This window comes from Alexandromys fortis, unplaced genomic scaffold, assembly GCF_014885135.2.
Source record: "Alexandromys fortis isolate MF-2015 unplaced genomic scaffold, M_Fortis_MF-2015_v1.1 scaffold_47, whole genome shotgun sequence".
Classification (NCBI taxonomy): Eukaryota; Metazoa; Chordata; class Mammalia; order Rodentia; family Cricetidae; genus Alexandromys; species Alexandromys fortis.
Window position 1 is genome coordinate 6,227,382 of NW_026067957.1, and position 18,294 is coordinate 6,245,675.

The following is an 18,294-nucleotide window of genomic DNA, read 5'->3' on the forward strand; positions in this document are numbered from 1 at the left end:
AGAGTTCAGGTGGAGGGGCTTTTATTGAGGGAAAGTGAATGGGAGAAGGGGAAACAGGAGAGAGAGAAGACCAGACTCCAGGGACAGGAGCAGCAGAAAAAAAAGAAAGAGAGAGAGAGAGAGAGAGAGAGAGAGAGAGAGAGAGAGAGAGAGAGAGAGAGAGAGAGAGATGTTCCCAAGCTAAATGTCAACCATGCCTGTTAAACAGGCTTTTGTTTTTCCTTTTAAAACATACCATTCTCATTCAATTTTCACACTTAACACTGGGGTGGGAGGTGTTCCACAGTCTGACTTTCTATATTTAGTTCAGCACAATTTTATCATCATTTATGGTGGTTTGAATAGGAATAGCCCCCATAGAACCCTGTGTTTAAATGTTTGGCTCTTAGGGAGTGGCACTATGGGAGGTATGGTCTTATTGGAGTAGGTGTGGCTTTCTTGGAGGAAGTGTGTCATTGTGGAGGCAGGCTTTAAGGTCTCATAGATGCTTAAGCTACAACAAGTACACAATCTCTTCTGCTGCTGCCTGTGGATCAAGATGTAGAACTCTCAAGCTCCTTCTCCAGCACAATGTCTGATTGTATGCCGCCATGTTCCACTAGGATGATAATACACTAAATCTCTGAAACTGTAAGTCAGTCCCAATTAGATGTTTTCCTTTATCAGTGTTGCTCTGGTCATGGTATCTCTTCACAGCAATAGAAACCCAAACTAAAACATCACTGCAATGTTAATGTATCCACCACAAGACACCGCTCACCATGAAGCTCCCATTGCTGACATTTCATTACTGTGCATACTTCCAAGCCAACTCTAAATCCATTAACTTGTTCAATCAAATACTTTGTCATCTCCAAAGTGTCAATGGAGACACATAGTATATAAACTGTAGTATTTTTTAAAAGGCAAAAGTAATATAGATAATATTTACAGAAAACCAAGGGAAAGAGTTAAATTTTCACCAGGATGTTTTGTTTATCTTTTCCTATAATACTTTCCTGTCCCTGTTAGTGACCTGATATGAATGCGTCAGAAAACTCAGGATGACTAACTTTTAGCCCAGACAATGGTCACCTCCAAGGATCTATAATCATGGCCTCTAAGTACAATCCCAAGGGCATATTTTAATAACTACCTCCACTTCCCTCCAGGGATGGGTCCGGGTATAACTGTCACTTACGAGAACCCCGAGTTGCTAATTTGCATTCAGAGTTAAGACTATTGCCATACAACAGGACACAGGGTAAGATACTGTCCATCAAAGCTGGTCGAGTAGACGGGAAGAGCTGTGGGAAGGGGTGGAAGGTGGACACGCCCAGCCCACAGAGATGAGTGAAGAATCCGTTTGAAATCAACAAGAACCGTTTAATGTGTGAAGGAAATATCAGTTCAGACTGAGAGAAGGGTTCAGTGAAATGTGAGGATGGGGAAGGAACACACGTCATTTCTTTCAAAGCATATTTTTCTCCCACACGATAGGTGTTGAGCGCTGACAACGACTAACACAAGAAAGCAGCCACTCAAAGGCCAACAGGTAAAGTCAGTAAACAAGAACTCTAAATCCAGTCCAGGAATGCAACGCTGCCTGGAGGAAGAAAGACTCAGCAAAAGCTACTTAGGAATGGATGGAAGGTATCACAACAAAGGGAGGTCTGTCAGGATAAGGAGGGAAGAAAAAGCAAGAAAATGTGGCCCGATTGAGCTGTGGTTGGTATATAAACCTGGAGACGAGGCTTTAAAAGGTCACCAAGAATAAACCATAAAGGTATTTCTTTGCTAAACAGGGAAATTTGTTTTCCTAATAAAAAATTCTAAGAAGCTTATAAGCAAGAGTTGTTAGCTGAAATCTACAGAAAGAATACAGAAATATGCTATGTTGGATGATGTAGTTCAATTAAATGCAGCATTTTGTCCCTACAAGTTTAGGAAAATACACAATAATGTATTTCTGTTGTTTTAAAGACAAGGTGTCACTATATATACCATCTGGCCTGCAAAGCAGGCTGACCTCAGACTCACCCAGCTCCGCCTGCCTCTACCTCCAGAGTTCTGGGATTAAAGTGTGCGTCACCATGCCCAGCATAATAATGGGTTATAATAACTCACTTTCAAAAGAACTGCACTTTCTTCCCATTACAACTATTTTAAATGCTATAAATACCACTCACTGGCTGAAACCTAGGTGGCTGACAAGGTTACTGCTATATTTTACTAATGAATAAGACATATTTTTTTTCTGTTTTTGGAGATACGGTCTCACTATGTAGCATTGGCTTCAAAATCCTGATCCTCCTGCCTTAGCCTCCCAAGTGTAAGATACCATGCCCATTCACATATAGTATACATCACATTTCTGACTCCAAACAAAATGTTTCATAAATATGATTAGGCTGGTAGTTTCCAACTGGCCTGCTGTGCCTTCTTCCCCCACTCATGAAAGCTCAAAGTATGGAAAAGATCCAGTGTCAAACATGGAGTCCGTGTGAGTTCTAAAGCAGAACAGATCTTGGAAGGAAACCTGTGCAGATGCCTATTTTAAGCAGCTAGTGAATTACTTCTAAGCATGCCTGGACAATGAAGGCTCACCAATTACATGCAGGTACTTGATGATAAAAGATAGGATTATTTTTTAGTTGACTGCTTTTTAATTGATAATAAAAAAATAGTTCTCTAGGTAAAAAGAATGAATTATGGAGACGTTATATAGTGCAAAAAGCTGAAAAGATTTCAAGACAAAAAGATTTGAAAAGAAATACATCAATAAAACATGAAAGTTAGTCAAAAGTACAAATAGTTTCTGGATATGAAAGTAGAACTTTCCCCAATAGGTACTAAATATAGTAACTCCTGCCTATGATCGCAACAAATGATAAACAGAGCTAGAGACTAGAAGACAAAGTTTAAGGAACTCTCAAGAAGCTAGGCACAGTGGTTCACATCTTACTTCCAGAGGGCAGGAGGTTGAGGCAGGCTCTCCACGAGTTCAAGTGAAGCTCCAGGTCAACCTGTGCTCTAACGTAAGTCTGTCTCAAAGAAACCACAGAAAAGACTAAAAAGGGAAATGGAGAATATAGCCAAAATGTTTCAGTAAAATTCCATAGAAAGTCCCAAGAGGGAGGAAGGAGGCTATTCCCACCGAAAGAGTCAGGACTGAGCTGTGGTGCAAAGTCAGAGTACTGACAAGGGACACAGCAGGACACATCCTGCTCAAGAGTCTGACCTGCACAGATAAAGAAACCTTGGCAAAGTTCTCAGTCCAAACTCCAGTTTGTATGCAAAGATCTGGGGCTGTCTTCCACGCAAATCCAAGGTCATCAAAAGCTATGCAAGTGGTTATTCAATACTACTTAGCAAAAATACACAGACTTGAAAGTGCAATTCAAGTTTCTGTAATAACCAAGAAATTGCAAGAGATCTGGATATCCATTTTAAGACTTTCTCAGAAAACAAGACATATCCTTAGAGAGAGTTTCTTCACACAACTAAGGTGTTTCATTAAAATAATGGGCTGAACTGTTGTACCATGTGGTTATTCTGCATGAATGATAAGCATCCACAGGGGTACACGGGCCCTGGTAGCTGGGCCATCTCAAGTCCAGCCTTTGCTAACATCAGCTCCCAACTCCCCTGGTACTGCGCTTACCAGCTGCCATTTATGAACCCTCCTCGTCTTCTGATCCAGTAACCTTTTTGTGCTTGAAAATCAGATGATGACACCATTTAAAACTGCCCAGAGCATTCCTCACTCTCTGCTTTCTGGCTACAGATGCTGTGTGACCCGCTGCACCATATTCCTGCCTGGGTGGCTTTGCTGACATGATGAACTGGCTCTCAAACTGTGAGCCAAAATGGACCCTTTCTACAGAAAGGAGGAAGGGAGGGAGGGGGAGGGGAGGAAGGGGAGACAGGGAGGGGAAAAAACAGGAAGGGGAGGGAAGGAGGAAAGGAGGGAAGGAAGGGAGGGAAGGAGGGAAGGGAGGGAGGGACGGACCTATGGAGGACAAACAGCACGCAAAAGGTGCTAAGTAAGGATCTTCTTTTTAAAGAAAGAAGGGAAATGGGGCATCTAGTAAGACTGCTCAGAAGATTTTTATGGCTTAATTTTGGGTTTTTACAAATATCACAAAATGCTGAGAACTGTTAACACATGCTGGAAAGTGAGCTATACACTGGGTTTTGTAAAAGGCCTTTTCTACCCCAGGCCCTGCATGAAGACTTGGATAAAGCTGCTACCCTTCTTTTACATATGTTTTCTCTTAAGCTTGTAATCGAGTTCTAGACATTTAGCTGAGCAAATTCCTACCTGTCCTGGAAAAGGCGTGTTGCCAGCATATAGTTCATGGAGGTTTTGTGTTCGAGGTAGGACCTGCAGGACAAAGAAAGAAATTATTTCTTAAGTTTAGTGCAGGTGGGAAAAGGCAGAAATCAAGCACAAACTGACAGAACGCTTATGTACTGCTTCTAAAGTGCCAAATGAGGAGATGGTTGTTCAGAGTAAATGACAAACAGTTAGAGCAAGAATAAACAGAATAAAAGAAAGAATAGCAAAGAGGAGTTGACTTAGAAAACAGAAGGCAACATTATCTTGTAGATTAACCAGAGGCGATAGACTATATTCAAAATGTCACACTGAGAGGCAAAAAGCAAACTAACCAAGAAATCATACGCACAGACAGGACAAGAGAAAAGAGGAGCATTCAGTGCGTCTGTGCTCATCACTGTGGGGGGCACGCATTTCTTCTTATAAACTTTCAGAAACTGGAAAATCTGTGTCAGTAATTCATTCACCTATTTTCCACACAGCTGCTGAATGTGATTCTGCAACACCAGCCAGACAGGTCTCCTAGGAGCTTTCTCCTCCCACATCTCCAATGGACCCTTTGCGTCTAAATGGAAACCTTCCCAACATAATGACTGCACAAGTCCACCCAGTCACACAAACCCTTCCTTGACAGAAGCACTCTTGAGTCTCCAGGTTTCCTCCTCTGACCTGAGAGACATGTCACATGCTATCTCCGAGAATACTTCCTCCAGAAAAGCTGCATGATGCAATTCACCCCAGCACACCCAGAAGACACATTCAAGACTGCCAACAGCACAGCCGTCTCTGACAGTGACAGACCAGAGAGAAGTCAAATGCCCATCAACAGAAGAATGAAATAGCTGCTTCAACATGCAGGTTAGAGGGAAAGGTGTTCAAAGGGAATGAGCTCTAGCTATGTGAATCTTGGTAATACGCTTAATAAAAAGAGCAAGATTATACGGAACACATACTTTCTGTCTGGCAAATGTTCAAAAACAAGGAAACAAACAATTCTGCTTCTAAACACAAGAGGATAACTGCTATCGGTACAAAAGTCAGAAAAGTGTACAAAATACAGAAACAAATGTTTTTTCAGTCAAACAAATGGTGGCACAGGGGGTGATTCTTTTTTTGTTTCTTTATTTATTTATTTTTTCTTTTGAGACAGGGTTTCTCTGTGTAGCTCTGGCTGTCCTGGAACTTGTTCTGTAGACCAGGCTGGCTTCAAACTCACAGAGATTCCCTGCCTCTTCCTCCTGAGTGCTGGTATCAAAGGCATGTGCCACCACAGGGGGCGATTCTTATTAGGGAGAAGTAACAGAATTAATTCTTACAAGTTCTCTGCCTTTCTTCCTGCAGGCGGTTTCCAGAGCACCCATCTCATCCCTCTGAGATGAAAAGACCTGATCAAAGCTATAAAAAGTACTTCTTAGCTTTGCAAGGCACTGAAGAGGGACAGGCTATGTAAGAGAAAAAAATTCCCAAAATAATGAGAGGTTCCATGAATTTTGGGGTACACACCAATCTGCTCAGGCAGAAGGTAAGCAAAAGGCAATGGTCAGAATATAGAACAACCAAAACTAAATGTAACTCAAATACCGCCACAGTTTACAGGGGGCTGAAAATTAAGTTCCAGCTGCCAGAACACAGGGATCTTCTTGAAAGCTGGGTCATTTCATGTGCACCCCAAAAGTGTCTTGTCAGGCAGATATATGCTGGGCTCCTACTGAAGGAACCCTAACTTTGCCATTACAATGTTCATGCTGATCTACAAGTAACACAATGCCTCAACAGAAAATTAATAGGATTTAAAGTAGGCAAGGAAATACAAACACCAAAGATATAGCATTAAAATGTATAGCATCTAATCAAAGTAACTGTACATAGAATAGTATATCCCATAAGCCAGTGTTTATCAACATGTGGGTTGTGACCCCACTGGGGGTCAAAAGACCCTTTCACAGGCGTTGCAAAAACAGATATCCTGCATATCAAATATTTACATTAAGATTCAAAACATATCAAATTAGAGTTAAGAAGGAGCAGCAAAATAATTTTATGGTTGGGGACGTCACCACAACATGAGGAACTGTATTAAGGAGGAAACGCTAAGAAGGTTAGAAACACTGCTATAAACTAAAGGAATGCCAACCAATGGACCTAGAAATGGCAGATATGAGTAAAAACAAAGAATGATGCAAAAAAACAAAAAACAGGAGGCAGAGACAGGTAGATCTCTGAGTTGGAGGCCAGCCTGGTCTAAAGAGCAAGTTCCAGAATAACCAGGAACCCTGTCTCAAAACACCAAAAAACAAAAACAAAACAAAAAAAAAAAAACCAAACCAATACTAGAAATAAAACGTTCGCTAAAATTATTATTAGAAGTTAGGATGCTGCAGACAAACGAAAATTGACTTTAAGAAAAAAGAAAATTGACCTTAAAGACAAAAAAAAAAAAAATGGCCATGGCATACCACAGCCAAACAGGTAAAACAACCATAAAACAATAATCTTGGGCTGTGGCGATGGTTTAGTTGGTAAGTGCCTGTTGGGTAACATGAGGACCTGAGTTTGGCTCCCCAGCAGCCATGTCCAAAGGGTGGGGCAGTGTGTGTGCGTATCTGTAACATCAGAGCCCAGTGTTTGAAAACAGACACCCAGAGTTCATGGCCAGGCAGCCCGGCCAAATTGAAGAGCTTCATCAATGAGAAACCCTGTCTCAAATACAAACAAACAGGCCAGAGGGACGGCCCAGCAGGTCAAGGCACTTGCTACTGTGCTTGGTGACCTGTGGTCTACCTCTGGGACCCACGTGGTAGAAGGAGAGAATCAACTGCTACAATTCATTCTTTAACACCCACAGGAGCTGGGATATACACACACCACTGCCCCTCCCCACAATATACTGATAAAATAAGCAGGAGAACAATCAAGAAAGACACCTGGCATTGACCTCTGACCTTTGCACACAGGTATACACGTGTGGAAACAGACCCACATGCACACTTACACAAGCCTACATCCACACCCTTAGAAGGAAGCTGAAGGTGGGGGCAGCACTGATACCGCAGAGTCCTCCTAAGAATAAGCATGCCAGGAGACAATGGAAAGACCTTCCTTTCAAGTACTAGAGAAAACAGTGTCAACCTAGAAGTCTATCTAGAACTTGTCAAGAAAATCTTGCAAATGTTGAGACAAAAGCATCTGCAGAGAACCAGAAGTGGGCAACGTGATGCCATCAGAGTGGCACAGAAACGTCAAATCCTGGAGGAGGAAGTTCTTCGCACGGAAACACAGAGAAGAGTATGGAAAGTGGCAGTGTAACCATAAACAGAAGACTTAAATTTCCTTACATTTCAACTGACTCTTCCAGTGAAAGTAACAATGTAGTTCCAGGGGACTTAGAAGCAAAATACACACCAAGAATAACACAAGAAGGACAGAAGTATTATGGCTGTAAAGACCCTATATTATACATGAAATAGTATGTTCTTTGAAGAGTACTTTGCAATAAATAAAACATATGATAAATAGAGAAATAATAGAGAGGTAGGATAACTTATTAATCAAAAGATGACATAATGACATAAACCAAGAAATAAACTAGATAAATAATATTAAAAAAACAATAAAATGAGTTATTTTCTTTAATTACTTACTTGTATTTTCTTTTTGCTTGATTTTCATTTTTATTTACTTTCTGACAGCCTCGTGTATGCAATGTGTGCTCTGATTATATCCATCTTCCTTTACCCTTTTATCCTCCATCCTTTCCCCTCTGAACCCCTTCCTCCCGAAACTAGCATGACTTGATTTTTAAAAACTTCTTATTTATTTATTTTATTTATTTTATGCATGTGTACCACACATGTGCTCGAGGCCCATGGAGGTCAGAAGAGGGCATTGGATCCTCTTGAACTGGAGTAATAGATGGTTGTGAGCCACCATGTGGGAGCTGGGAATTGAACCTGGACCCTCTGTAAAAGTAACAAGTACTTTTAACTGCAGAGCTAATTCCTCAGCCCAGAATTATTTTTCTAAGATACACTACAGATAATATCAACAAACCTTCAGCTAAAGCAATGAAGAAAACAAAAATGAAAAAAAAAAAAAGAAAAAACAGGATGAAAGGAGAAATCACACTGGTTAATAGAGATGCAAAGAATCATGGCTGGGTGTAGCTGTTGTTACAGTCTGCTGTGGGATGGTGCTCTTGTACACTGTAAAGATTTGTCACTCGTATTGGTTTAATAAAATGCTAGTTGGCCAGTAGCCAGAGAGGAAGTATAGGTGGAACAATTAGCCTAAGAGAATTCTGGGAGGAAGAGTGGCAGAAATGCAATCATCAGCCAGATGCAGAGGAAGCAAGATAAGAATGCCTCACTGAGAAAAGGTACCAAGTCATGTGGCTAAACATAGACAAGAATTATGGGTTAACTTAAGTTGTAAGAGCTGTTTAGTAATAAGTCTGAGCTAATAGGCCAACCAGTTTATTATAATATAAGCCCCTGTGTGTTTCTTTGGGACTGAACTGGCTACAGGACCAAGAGGGACAGAAACTTCCGTCTATAGGAGTTTGCATCTAGCAGAGCATGCACACAGCTCTGGATTCCATCTCCAAAACCATATAAACTAGACCTAATGGGTCAAAACTGTAATTCTAGCACACAGAAGGTAGAATGAAAAGGTTAGAAGTTTAAGATCATCCTTGGTTTTATAGCAAGCTTGAGGCCAGTTTCAGATATATGAGATCCTGTTTCAGAAAAAAGCAGGAGGGGATGCTGAAGTGAAGAGATGATCCAGCAATTAAGAGCACTTACAGAGATCCCCGGTTTGGTTCTTAGCACCCACATCAGGCAGCTCAGAAGGACCTGTAATTCCAAGCCCTCTGCTGGCCTCTGTAGGTGCCCACATTCACATGCAGAAACCCATACAGAAACACACAAACACACATTGTTTTAAATCCTGATCAGAAGGAACTATTAAGAACAATTACATGCCAACAAACTGGATAATCTAGAAGAAATGAGTAAGGTCCTATGCACATACAACATACCAAGATTTAATTATGAACAAATAAAAATCTGAACGGGTGAACAAAAAGCAAAGATATGCAACCAATAATAAAGTCTCTGGAGAAGAAGAAGAGAAAGAGAAAGAAGCTGCTACCACCTAGGACCTGGTGACAGTAAGGAAGGGAACCAACTAGAACTCTTCAACATCTTGGGTAAAAGCATTAAAGTATATCACCACTGGTCAATGACTTATCAAATTCTACTCTAGGCATTTACTCAGGAAAAATGAAATTTTAAGGGCACACAAGGCACAGCCCATGAACACTCATAGGGATTTTCTTTACAACAGCCAAATAATGGATACACCTGCCCATGGTAGGAAAATGGATAGAGAAACTGTGATAGATAACACAATCAAACAGAACACAGGAATAAAGACTAAATTACTGCTTCATGTGACAACAGGCATGAACCTCAATAATACTGTATGAGAAACAGAAGCCAAGTGCATAAATTACAAAGACAGTCATAAAATGCAGCTCTGCTGACGCCTGAGGCCTGGTATTAAGTGGAGGGGACTGTCAAGGGTCCTAACGGACTTAGGAGGTGTCCTGTGTAATGGTTGTGGAGTAGTTAAATTGGTGTTTTATTTGCCAAAAGCCACCATCAAAGTGAACACTTACAATGGAGGCACTGTATTTGCTGTCGGAAACTCGAACTGAGGGCTTATCAGGATGAACGACGTATTATTTAGGCACACACAGCGAGGACAAATAAATTCTCAGATCAACATGATAAAAAACAAAATTAAGGGCAGAGGAATGGTTAGGAGGGAGACAGTGGATTAAAAAATGTCGGGGGGGGGGGGAGAACTGAAGAGATGGCTCACAGGTAGGGAGCACTTGCTGCTATTCTCGAGGACCTGTGTTCAGTTCCAACACCCACATAAGGCTCAGAACAGTCTGTAACTCCAGCTTCTGAGAATCCAACATCTCTGCTCATGAGACCATTTGTAGTCCCGTGCACATAGCTACATGTACACATATCATGTAATCAAAATTAATAAAAATGAATCTTAAAAATGGGGAGGAAGCCCCAATACATAGGTGGGTTAATTAGCATCGATGGCCATGTTCTTGGACTTATTAATATTGTGGTTTGTCTTTTCTCCCCTCTCTTTGAAGTCTGGGTCTCAAGGAGCCCACGGAGGCCTCGACTTCCCTATGCAGCAGGGGGACGACTTTGAGCCTCCTGCCTCTCCCTCCTGAATCTGAAAATGTTAAGCATGCATCACCATGCCTGGTTTGTGGATTAACTACTATTTTAAAAAAGGTAAGACAGCCGCCGCATTGGAAGCAATAACAATGAGTCACAGACAAGCTAATTCTACAGACTCGAGGTATAACTAGAAGAGGAAAAAAAAGGCAGTCACCTCACCCATATATTTCCCATGTCTCAGATGTAGGAAATATGCGGATAAATCCTCCTCTCCGGTCATTCTCTTCCTTTACCCTCCGTAAAACTTTGATCTGGGTGGAGGAAGAAAGAACAGAGTAAGACAAAAGAGCACCTACTCTGAAACCTGTGGCTATAAGACAAAGGCAGAGTTGCACATGAAGAAACCAGCAAACACGTGTGCAAGAATTAATGACATTAGGATGTCTTCTAAGGAGAAACCTCTATCTAGAATCTTTCTCCTTTCGGGGAAAAACATGAATTTGTCATGAGTATTAGAAATCACAAATTTGCAATGAGCACTGTGCTAACCCACAAAGGCCTGAAATGAAATAATCTTTACCTCCTCCATTGACAGACCAAGCACAGAACCGCCTAACTTCCCCGGCACCTTCTCCCGGGCTGAGGCCACAAGGTTTTTCATTTCTGCGTCACTGGCAGAAAGTGGACGGGAACGCTACAAGGGAGAAAATCAAAGCAAGGTTGAAGGGAGCAAGCTCCATTATCATTCCCTTGCTCCCCAATTTCTAGAATTAGTCACTTAACACAAACCCCCAGGAAACAGAAGGAAAGCAAACCACTAGTGAACTCCAAGTCAAGACGAGAAATGGCAGAAATCAGCTAACGCGCAGAAACAAGCAGCAAACGCCGGGCAATGCTGGGTAGCTCCTCAACGGACACTTAGTCCTGGTTTTGGGTATAGCCAATACTTTTGGGGAATGAAGAAAAAAATAGCCCCACAGAAACAAGACTGTGTATTTATTCTAGTAAATAATTATGTTCTCTTTAGCACTGGGAGAGGAGAGTTGGGGGACCTGAGAGAAGACACCAAGAAATACACTTTTCTTCAAGCTGGGTGCGCTGGGGTGTTTTAGAAATCGAAAGGGAAACTCCTGAGAGCTGAATCATCAGTAAATTTAAAGTAGAGCTCCACTGAAAATCCTACCACCCAGGCAGCACTGTGGCTGCTGGACATCACGACTGGATGAAGGCTGACTGCCCCGAAGGATGGCCCTCATGGACCAACAGACAATCTGGGTTACGGTTGTTTCCACAACAGGAACAAGAGTCTGAGGACCATGCTTTCAGGGACTTTGATGTTACACAAGCAGAAAAGTGGCAGGGGCCAGAGTCAAATAGCCTGAAGTGTGAAAATACACTACTACTGACGTACACTAATGAAATGGCTGATAAAACATAACACACACAAATGTCAAGGAGACAAAAAAGGGAGAAATAATTGAAGAGCTATAGGCATGAAATATCTTTCTAGTTTCCTGGAAGAAACTTCCATCAAGGAGAAGCAGGTCAACTGTGAGCAGCTAGTACTGTCTTTATGCTTAGACCAGACATGGGTGTTTGTGAGTCTCCAAAATTCATGATGAGGACCTACCCCCCAACTGATGGTATTTGGAAATGGGACCATTAAGGGGTAATCAGATAAGGTCATATTCATGGTGCCTTAGAATTAGTTCCATAGAAATAGTGCCAGAGACCTTACTTGATCTCATGTGCTCTCCCTGATGTGTGCAAACAGATGTGCTCCGAGTAAGGAATGAAATGTCTGCCACCTACAAAGTCAGGCCTCAGAAGAACTTCTACTTTGCTGGAATCTTTGTCTTTTTGCTTTGTTCTGTTTTCTGGTTTTTCAAAACAGGGTTTTTTGTGTAGTCCTGGCTGTCCTAGAACTCACTTTGTAGACCAGGCTGGCCTTGAACTCATAGAGATCACCTATGATCTGCCTCCCAAGTGCTGGGATTAAAGGCATGCACCACCACTATCCCACCCGGAATCTTGTAAACATCCCAGTGTCTAGAACTATAAGAAATAAATTTTCCGCTAAGTCACCAAGTAACATATTATAATGGTACACAAACCATGGATGGGTTTCCCTTTGAACACAGGAAACTATGTGTAAAACACTCATCTACAAACTAGCATAGAAGTAATAAAAACTAGACTTTATAACTAGATAGTTAAAAAAGTCCCATGACAAGCTAACCTATATAATGAAAGAGTATGAAATCAGCATTTATTTGTCTAGCTTTTACTGTGGTATCTTCAACATCTAGAGAAGTAAATCAATAAATATTTGCTTTAGAAGTGAGTAGCCATGCTGGGATATAGCCCTAATATGTTCATAATTTAAAACTGCAGAAGAATTTTGGGGAGCATTTTGATTTCCTTCAGGCTCTAGGAATAAAGTGAACTGTAGTATGCACCAAAATCCAGCTGTAAAAGGGAGGGTGTAAAGATCCAGAGAGGACATGTCACTTTTGCAAGTCTCTAAAGTGTGAAGATTATTTAGCAAAGAAGAACTGATAGTAGAGAAATGGCTTGAGGACTTTTTGCATCACCCCATCCTACTTACTGGCTGAGAAAACAGACAAGCTTATCTAGTTCCGATCATGGAGCCACATAGAGCCACTGGCAACAAGTCTTCCAAAATCCAAAGGCCAACCTGTGTGATCCTAAGGGATTTATTTTAATGTTGGGGGAAGTTAGCAGATGGAACCCTGGGCCTTTCTGTATGCTAGCAACTTCTCTACTACTGAGGTATATCCCCAGTCCTTGATGTCTTCGAGAGAATATCTCAGGCTAGCCTAAAACTAGCGATCTTCCTGCCTCAGCCTTCCAAGTACTGATACTACAGGTGTGTATCACCACACCTTACTGTTAAGGGTACTTTAAGGTCATCTCAGATAATATAATAAGATAATAAGACATATTACTCAAATGACTGCATGCAAATGAAGACTTTCATAGGCTGTCTAGAAGAGACTGCCATGCAAAGGCACTGATGAACTAAACCTGCATTAGGTGGCTAAAGTGCTGAGAGTGCCGATTCCTACAACAGTTATCAGGGATGCATCGTGTATGTCCAGAAACACAGGACAAGCCAATATTAAATAACACCTAATGATGACTTCCAACTTCACTTCTTTGTAGCAGGGTTTTTAATAATCATTGGATCCTAACCTAATGCTCAGCATTCCAGCATACCTGTAAAGAATGAATTAGCACCTAAAACGCTTAAGTTTTTCTACACTAACTTTCAAGAGATACCTTCTACACTCCTGCGTACACACACAGATCCTTTCTTACTTACATCCCACCTCTTACACTTGTGTGTGAGAAAAATCAAAGTTTGGGAGTGCCCCAGCACACTAGGACACCAAAAGCAAGGGGGGGGGGGGAGACAGATTGATCTGCAAAACCATCATAAATATAAAAATCAGGGAGGAGTGGGGGCACAGCTCAGTGACCCTCAGTGCTTTGCTAGCATGTGCAAGGCCCAAGGTTCTTCCTATTACTTCAAAAAAATAAAATAAAATAACAACTTCAAGAAAAAGCAGTCATCCTGTGGCTTTAACTTAAGTCCTTCCACTGCATCCTCTGAGTGGTAATATGATAAATGACACATTCCAGCAGGCTGTGGACTGCTTAGAAACAAGGCTCCACTGAACTGAGAGCCCACTGGCTCCGGGAGATGACAAGCTATGTACACCATCAAGTGCTCAGATAGATTTTATAGCTCCAATTAGTGTCCAGGTAAGAATCTGCCATGCAATGTGCACCACGCTTACATGACCACGGGCACCACTCTGGATTTAGAGTCTACCCAGAGAAGACACGTTTACGCATCTTAGCATCATTGTTTGAGGAGGAAGCAACTGAACATAAAATGGTCAAGACAAAGGAACAGGTACCAGCACTCAGTAAGAGCAAGTGGTGATTACAAACTTTTTCTCACAGTCTAAAGAAGGCTGCCAAAAACCTGATAAAATGGAGACTCAGCAAAAAGGTGAACTGCCTGAATGACATCAGAATTGAAGGTAAGAAAATATGAGACAAGAGCAATGTAAATAAAAAGAATCTACAATTCTGTATGTGAAGTGCAGAACTCAACAGTAAGTAAAGGAACCTAGAAATAGCTCAACTCTTTGTGCTGTGACTGGCTATAAAGAAAATAAAAGGTAAACACTGAAAAGTGGTAAACACTGAAAAAGTTAAAGAATTAATGCTATCAAATGAAAGAAATAAAAAGATCATGTATCGATAAATATAGCTTCTTAAAGATGACTTCAATATAATCAGAAGCATACTTTGAAATTAGTTAAGCGGGCTATGTTACAAGGAAATCAGATGAGCTATCTAAATCTCTGAAATTAATTTAAGTCAGTAGGTCTGAGAGAATGTGTTTTGTTAAGAGAACTGACTTTAAAAAGAACACAAACCCAACAACAAACCTCCTATAATTATGTCTGAAAAGCTATGAAGCACTGACGTGGCACCAGAGAACTAGAGAACAGTAACTGAGGGGCCACCTTAAAAACTGTGTGTCTGGGTAACTGATGCCCAGCAAGGCTGACTCGGACCCTAGTGAAATAACAGACAAACATGGGAAGAAAAGACTCACAGGCACTTAGGGTTTAGTTTGCTCACAAAGGATAACAATATGGAGACTGCTTTATTCTAAACATGCCTTAGAAGTCTGACTTTTAGAGCAAAATTTTATATATATATATATTCTTTTTTAATAGGATGGCAAAGACTACAGCAGACATAGGAAGGCTTTAGTGTCTTTGGATTTTACAGAAGCATTTGAGAAAATTTAATATATTTATATAAAATTTTATTTCCAGTCAGGGAGTGATTGTTATAATAAATAAAATATACGGCAAAAAATGCAAAGTGTTAAAAATGTAAGTAGAGCATCACATAAACGGCAACAAATCAGGAGGTATCAATGAAATATTATTGAAAATCTTTCCTAATGTTTGAAAACAATTATGAGCTGATGACCATGAAAGTAAGACCAGATACTGAGCAATCAGAGAGGACTGAGAAGTATGAAGGGCACTAGACCTTCTGGGTGTGAACCGCAGCATCCTGCTGGTGTTTTATACTTTCTTTCTCACAAGAATTCCACACATGTATGTATTCGTCCCATTTGGCAGGTGTGGGCCCTGAGTCCCAGAGACTTCAGGAACCTCCCTGAGGTCTAGCAGCTAGTTATTAGCAGGGACTGAACTTAAATCCAGGTCCCTCTCCTTCTAAAGTTCGCCTACTTTCCTCAGAACCATCACAACCATACAGTTCATTTTCCAGCAGGTTTGAACTACAAGCATTCCAGGCAGGAAATAATGCAGATAGAGATAAAAGAATAGAAATACAGGCACAAAGCAAGCAATACTAGAGGCTGTATAATCTGACAGCCACGTTGCAGGTCGACATGCGCAGAAATGCCTTTTCTTTCCTCCCTTTCTTGATCTCATCTTAGCTCTGATAAGAAATTAGGGGGACACTGAGGGCTTCATTTCCAGAAGAACAGTGGCAAGGAGAAGTAAAGTTAAAGAATTCCACATTTATAAAACAGGCTTAATAAAGCCAGAAAGGCTTTACATCATGTAGGCCAGATTAAATATATAACTAGAGAGAGGCATTGCTACACAAAACAAACAAACAAACAAATCCTAAGCAACGAAGCTACATGTAAAGAACTGAAAATGAATGACCAGGGAAATTAAGATGGGAATTACACATAAGGACACTGAAACCACCAGCACACCATGCAATGTTCTCAATGCTGGCATCATATGGATTAGTTCAAGTGCTATTTAGAATGTAGGCTCTTTATCTGGTTGGTTATTTGGTCTCTGTATCTTACTATGGGCAGCGAATAATTTTTAGACAATTACTAAATATGAAACATTACATTCTGTAGAGTTTTGAATTCTACCATCTATGTGACCAAATACACATTATAGAATCAAACACGACACTAGACACCGTAGGACTTTTCTTAGCCATATAAATCATCTTATTGGAAGCAGGAGTTCAGGAAGCTACCATTCAGGCTTCCAGTTTAGACAATGCACCAGAGAAGAGAATGTTAGGATAACTGCAGCAGAGCTTCCTGCTGCGCATCAGTGGGAACAACCTGCCCCTCAGAGGAACAGAGGGAAGAGATGACCTCCAATTTAACACACTGCAGCAAAACGGTGCCAAAGTCCCAAACTGAGCAACGCCAAGACACTGGCAGTCAATTTCAAAAACTGCTTATACGGACAGTAAAGGAGCAAAAGTTGCTTGTGTCGGAAAAACATCTGTGTTATTTTAAAGGTCACATCTAATTCTGGCAGGCATCTAAATTCAGTTACAAATCGCTGCACATATCAAGTAGCAGCTGTGAGAAAATGCAGATAAACCCAAGACTCAGTGTGAAAAGAGCTCTAACACTAAGCCGCTGGAGTGGCCTGCTTCCTAAGATATCTGAACCAGAGAGAGCTCCTCTGTGCATTTTAGTATTTTCTTTCCAGAATATTTTGGGGAAAACAATAGATAAGCTCTGTTCATCATTTCAATCCAACTGTCTTTACCACAGCAGAATCATCCCGGGAACTGACGACCCCAAGCTACTGCGTCCTCTGTTCTCATCGTCTATAACCAAGAAGATACTGGCGCATTTCTTTCCAGGCATTCTAATTGTGTTCTCAGATCATACAAAGAGCAGGTTCACGATCTACATATACCGTGAAAGTCCAAGGCTGAAAGGCTTTCTATTTGAGAAATGGAAATTAAAACCGAGTCCAGGCTCCAAACGACCTAGAATGCACCTGTGTGATTTTTGTTGGCTGAACCTATGCAGATACTGGATGCTATAAGAGACAAAAGAAACGGGATAAAGCCCTACCTTTTCCTAATAGGCCTATGGCTCTCCATTTCCTGCGTCTAAGACATTAGAAAGCACAGACCACATACAAGAGCCCTGCCTTGGTTGAAACGTGAGAATATTCCTCTTCAGTACTGTTGTCTTCCTACTCTTTGTATTCCAACTTCAACTTCTCATTACTGTTAGATACTGAGACCCCGAGTGAACAAGCCTCCCTGACAAATCTGTCTCAGACAGTACACTGTATATATCACCCAAGGCCGCTTATTGATGACTTCATGCCACTGCCTACCAGTAAGCAGAACAACTATTGGGTAGATTTTTGGTGATTTGCAGAGAATAGCCAATAAAAGCTGACTGGCAAGTTAAGACATGGATCCATTTCTTCAAGACTGGAATGCTGCCATCCCTAGAAAAAGAGCCTGGCAGAAATCGTATCAAAACCGTGGGAAATATTCACAGCTCTAAGGGTGCAACTCTGTCTAGGGACCGTGCAAGGAACAATTGGCACAGGAATGCGACTGCCTAAGTTTCCCCACTATACCGAGGTTAATAATTCTCTACCTTGTCTTTGATCTGTGAGGATGCTCTTGAGCAAGTATGACTCTGATGTCTGGCTGTATTTCCAATCTGAGACAATCCCTCTTGCAATACAGCACATCATGCTCCAGAGCAACTACCACCTAGGGAATCACCCAGAGCAGGACCTACTCCACGGACCCACTCCAGATCAAAGGCATGTTAGGCATGTTAGGTTTGGCTTGCAGTGCTTTAGTTTTGTTTCACTGAGCTGTCAACATTAAAACAAACAAACAAACAAAAGGAAACAAAAAAATCCTTTCTGG

The 18,294-nt window shown here is 41.2% G+C and overlaps 1 protein-coding gene across 18 annotated transcripts in view; it reads right to left on the reverse strand.

The window, feature by feature from the left end:
• The window catches only part of Ttll5 (tubulin tyrosine ligase like 5), a 246,248-nt gene that overhangs the window by 160,172 nt on the left and 67,782 nt on the right, over positions 1 to 18,294 (reverse strand). For 16 of the 18 annotated variants that reach the window (XM_050152436.1, XM_050152435.1, XM_050152443.1 and 13 more), the window contains 3 exons: positions 11,117 to 11,230; positions 10,756 to 10,847; positions 4,304 to 4,366 (listed from right to left, as the gene is read on the reverse strand). In XM_050152436.1, coding sequence (XP_050008393.1) covers positions 4,304 to 4,366; positions 10,756 to 10,847; positions 11,117 to 11,230 — 269 coding nt within the window. Of the gene's footprint in view, positions 1 to 4,303; positions 4,367 to 10,750; positions 10,848 to 11,116; positions 11,231 to 18,294 lie in introns of those variants that run through there. The other 2 variants (XM_050152448.1, XM_050152446.1) reach the window with 1 other exon arrangement.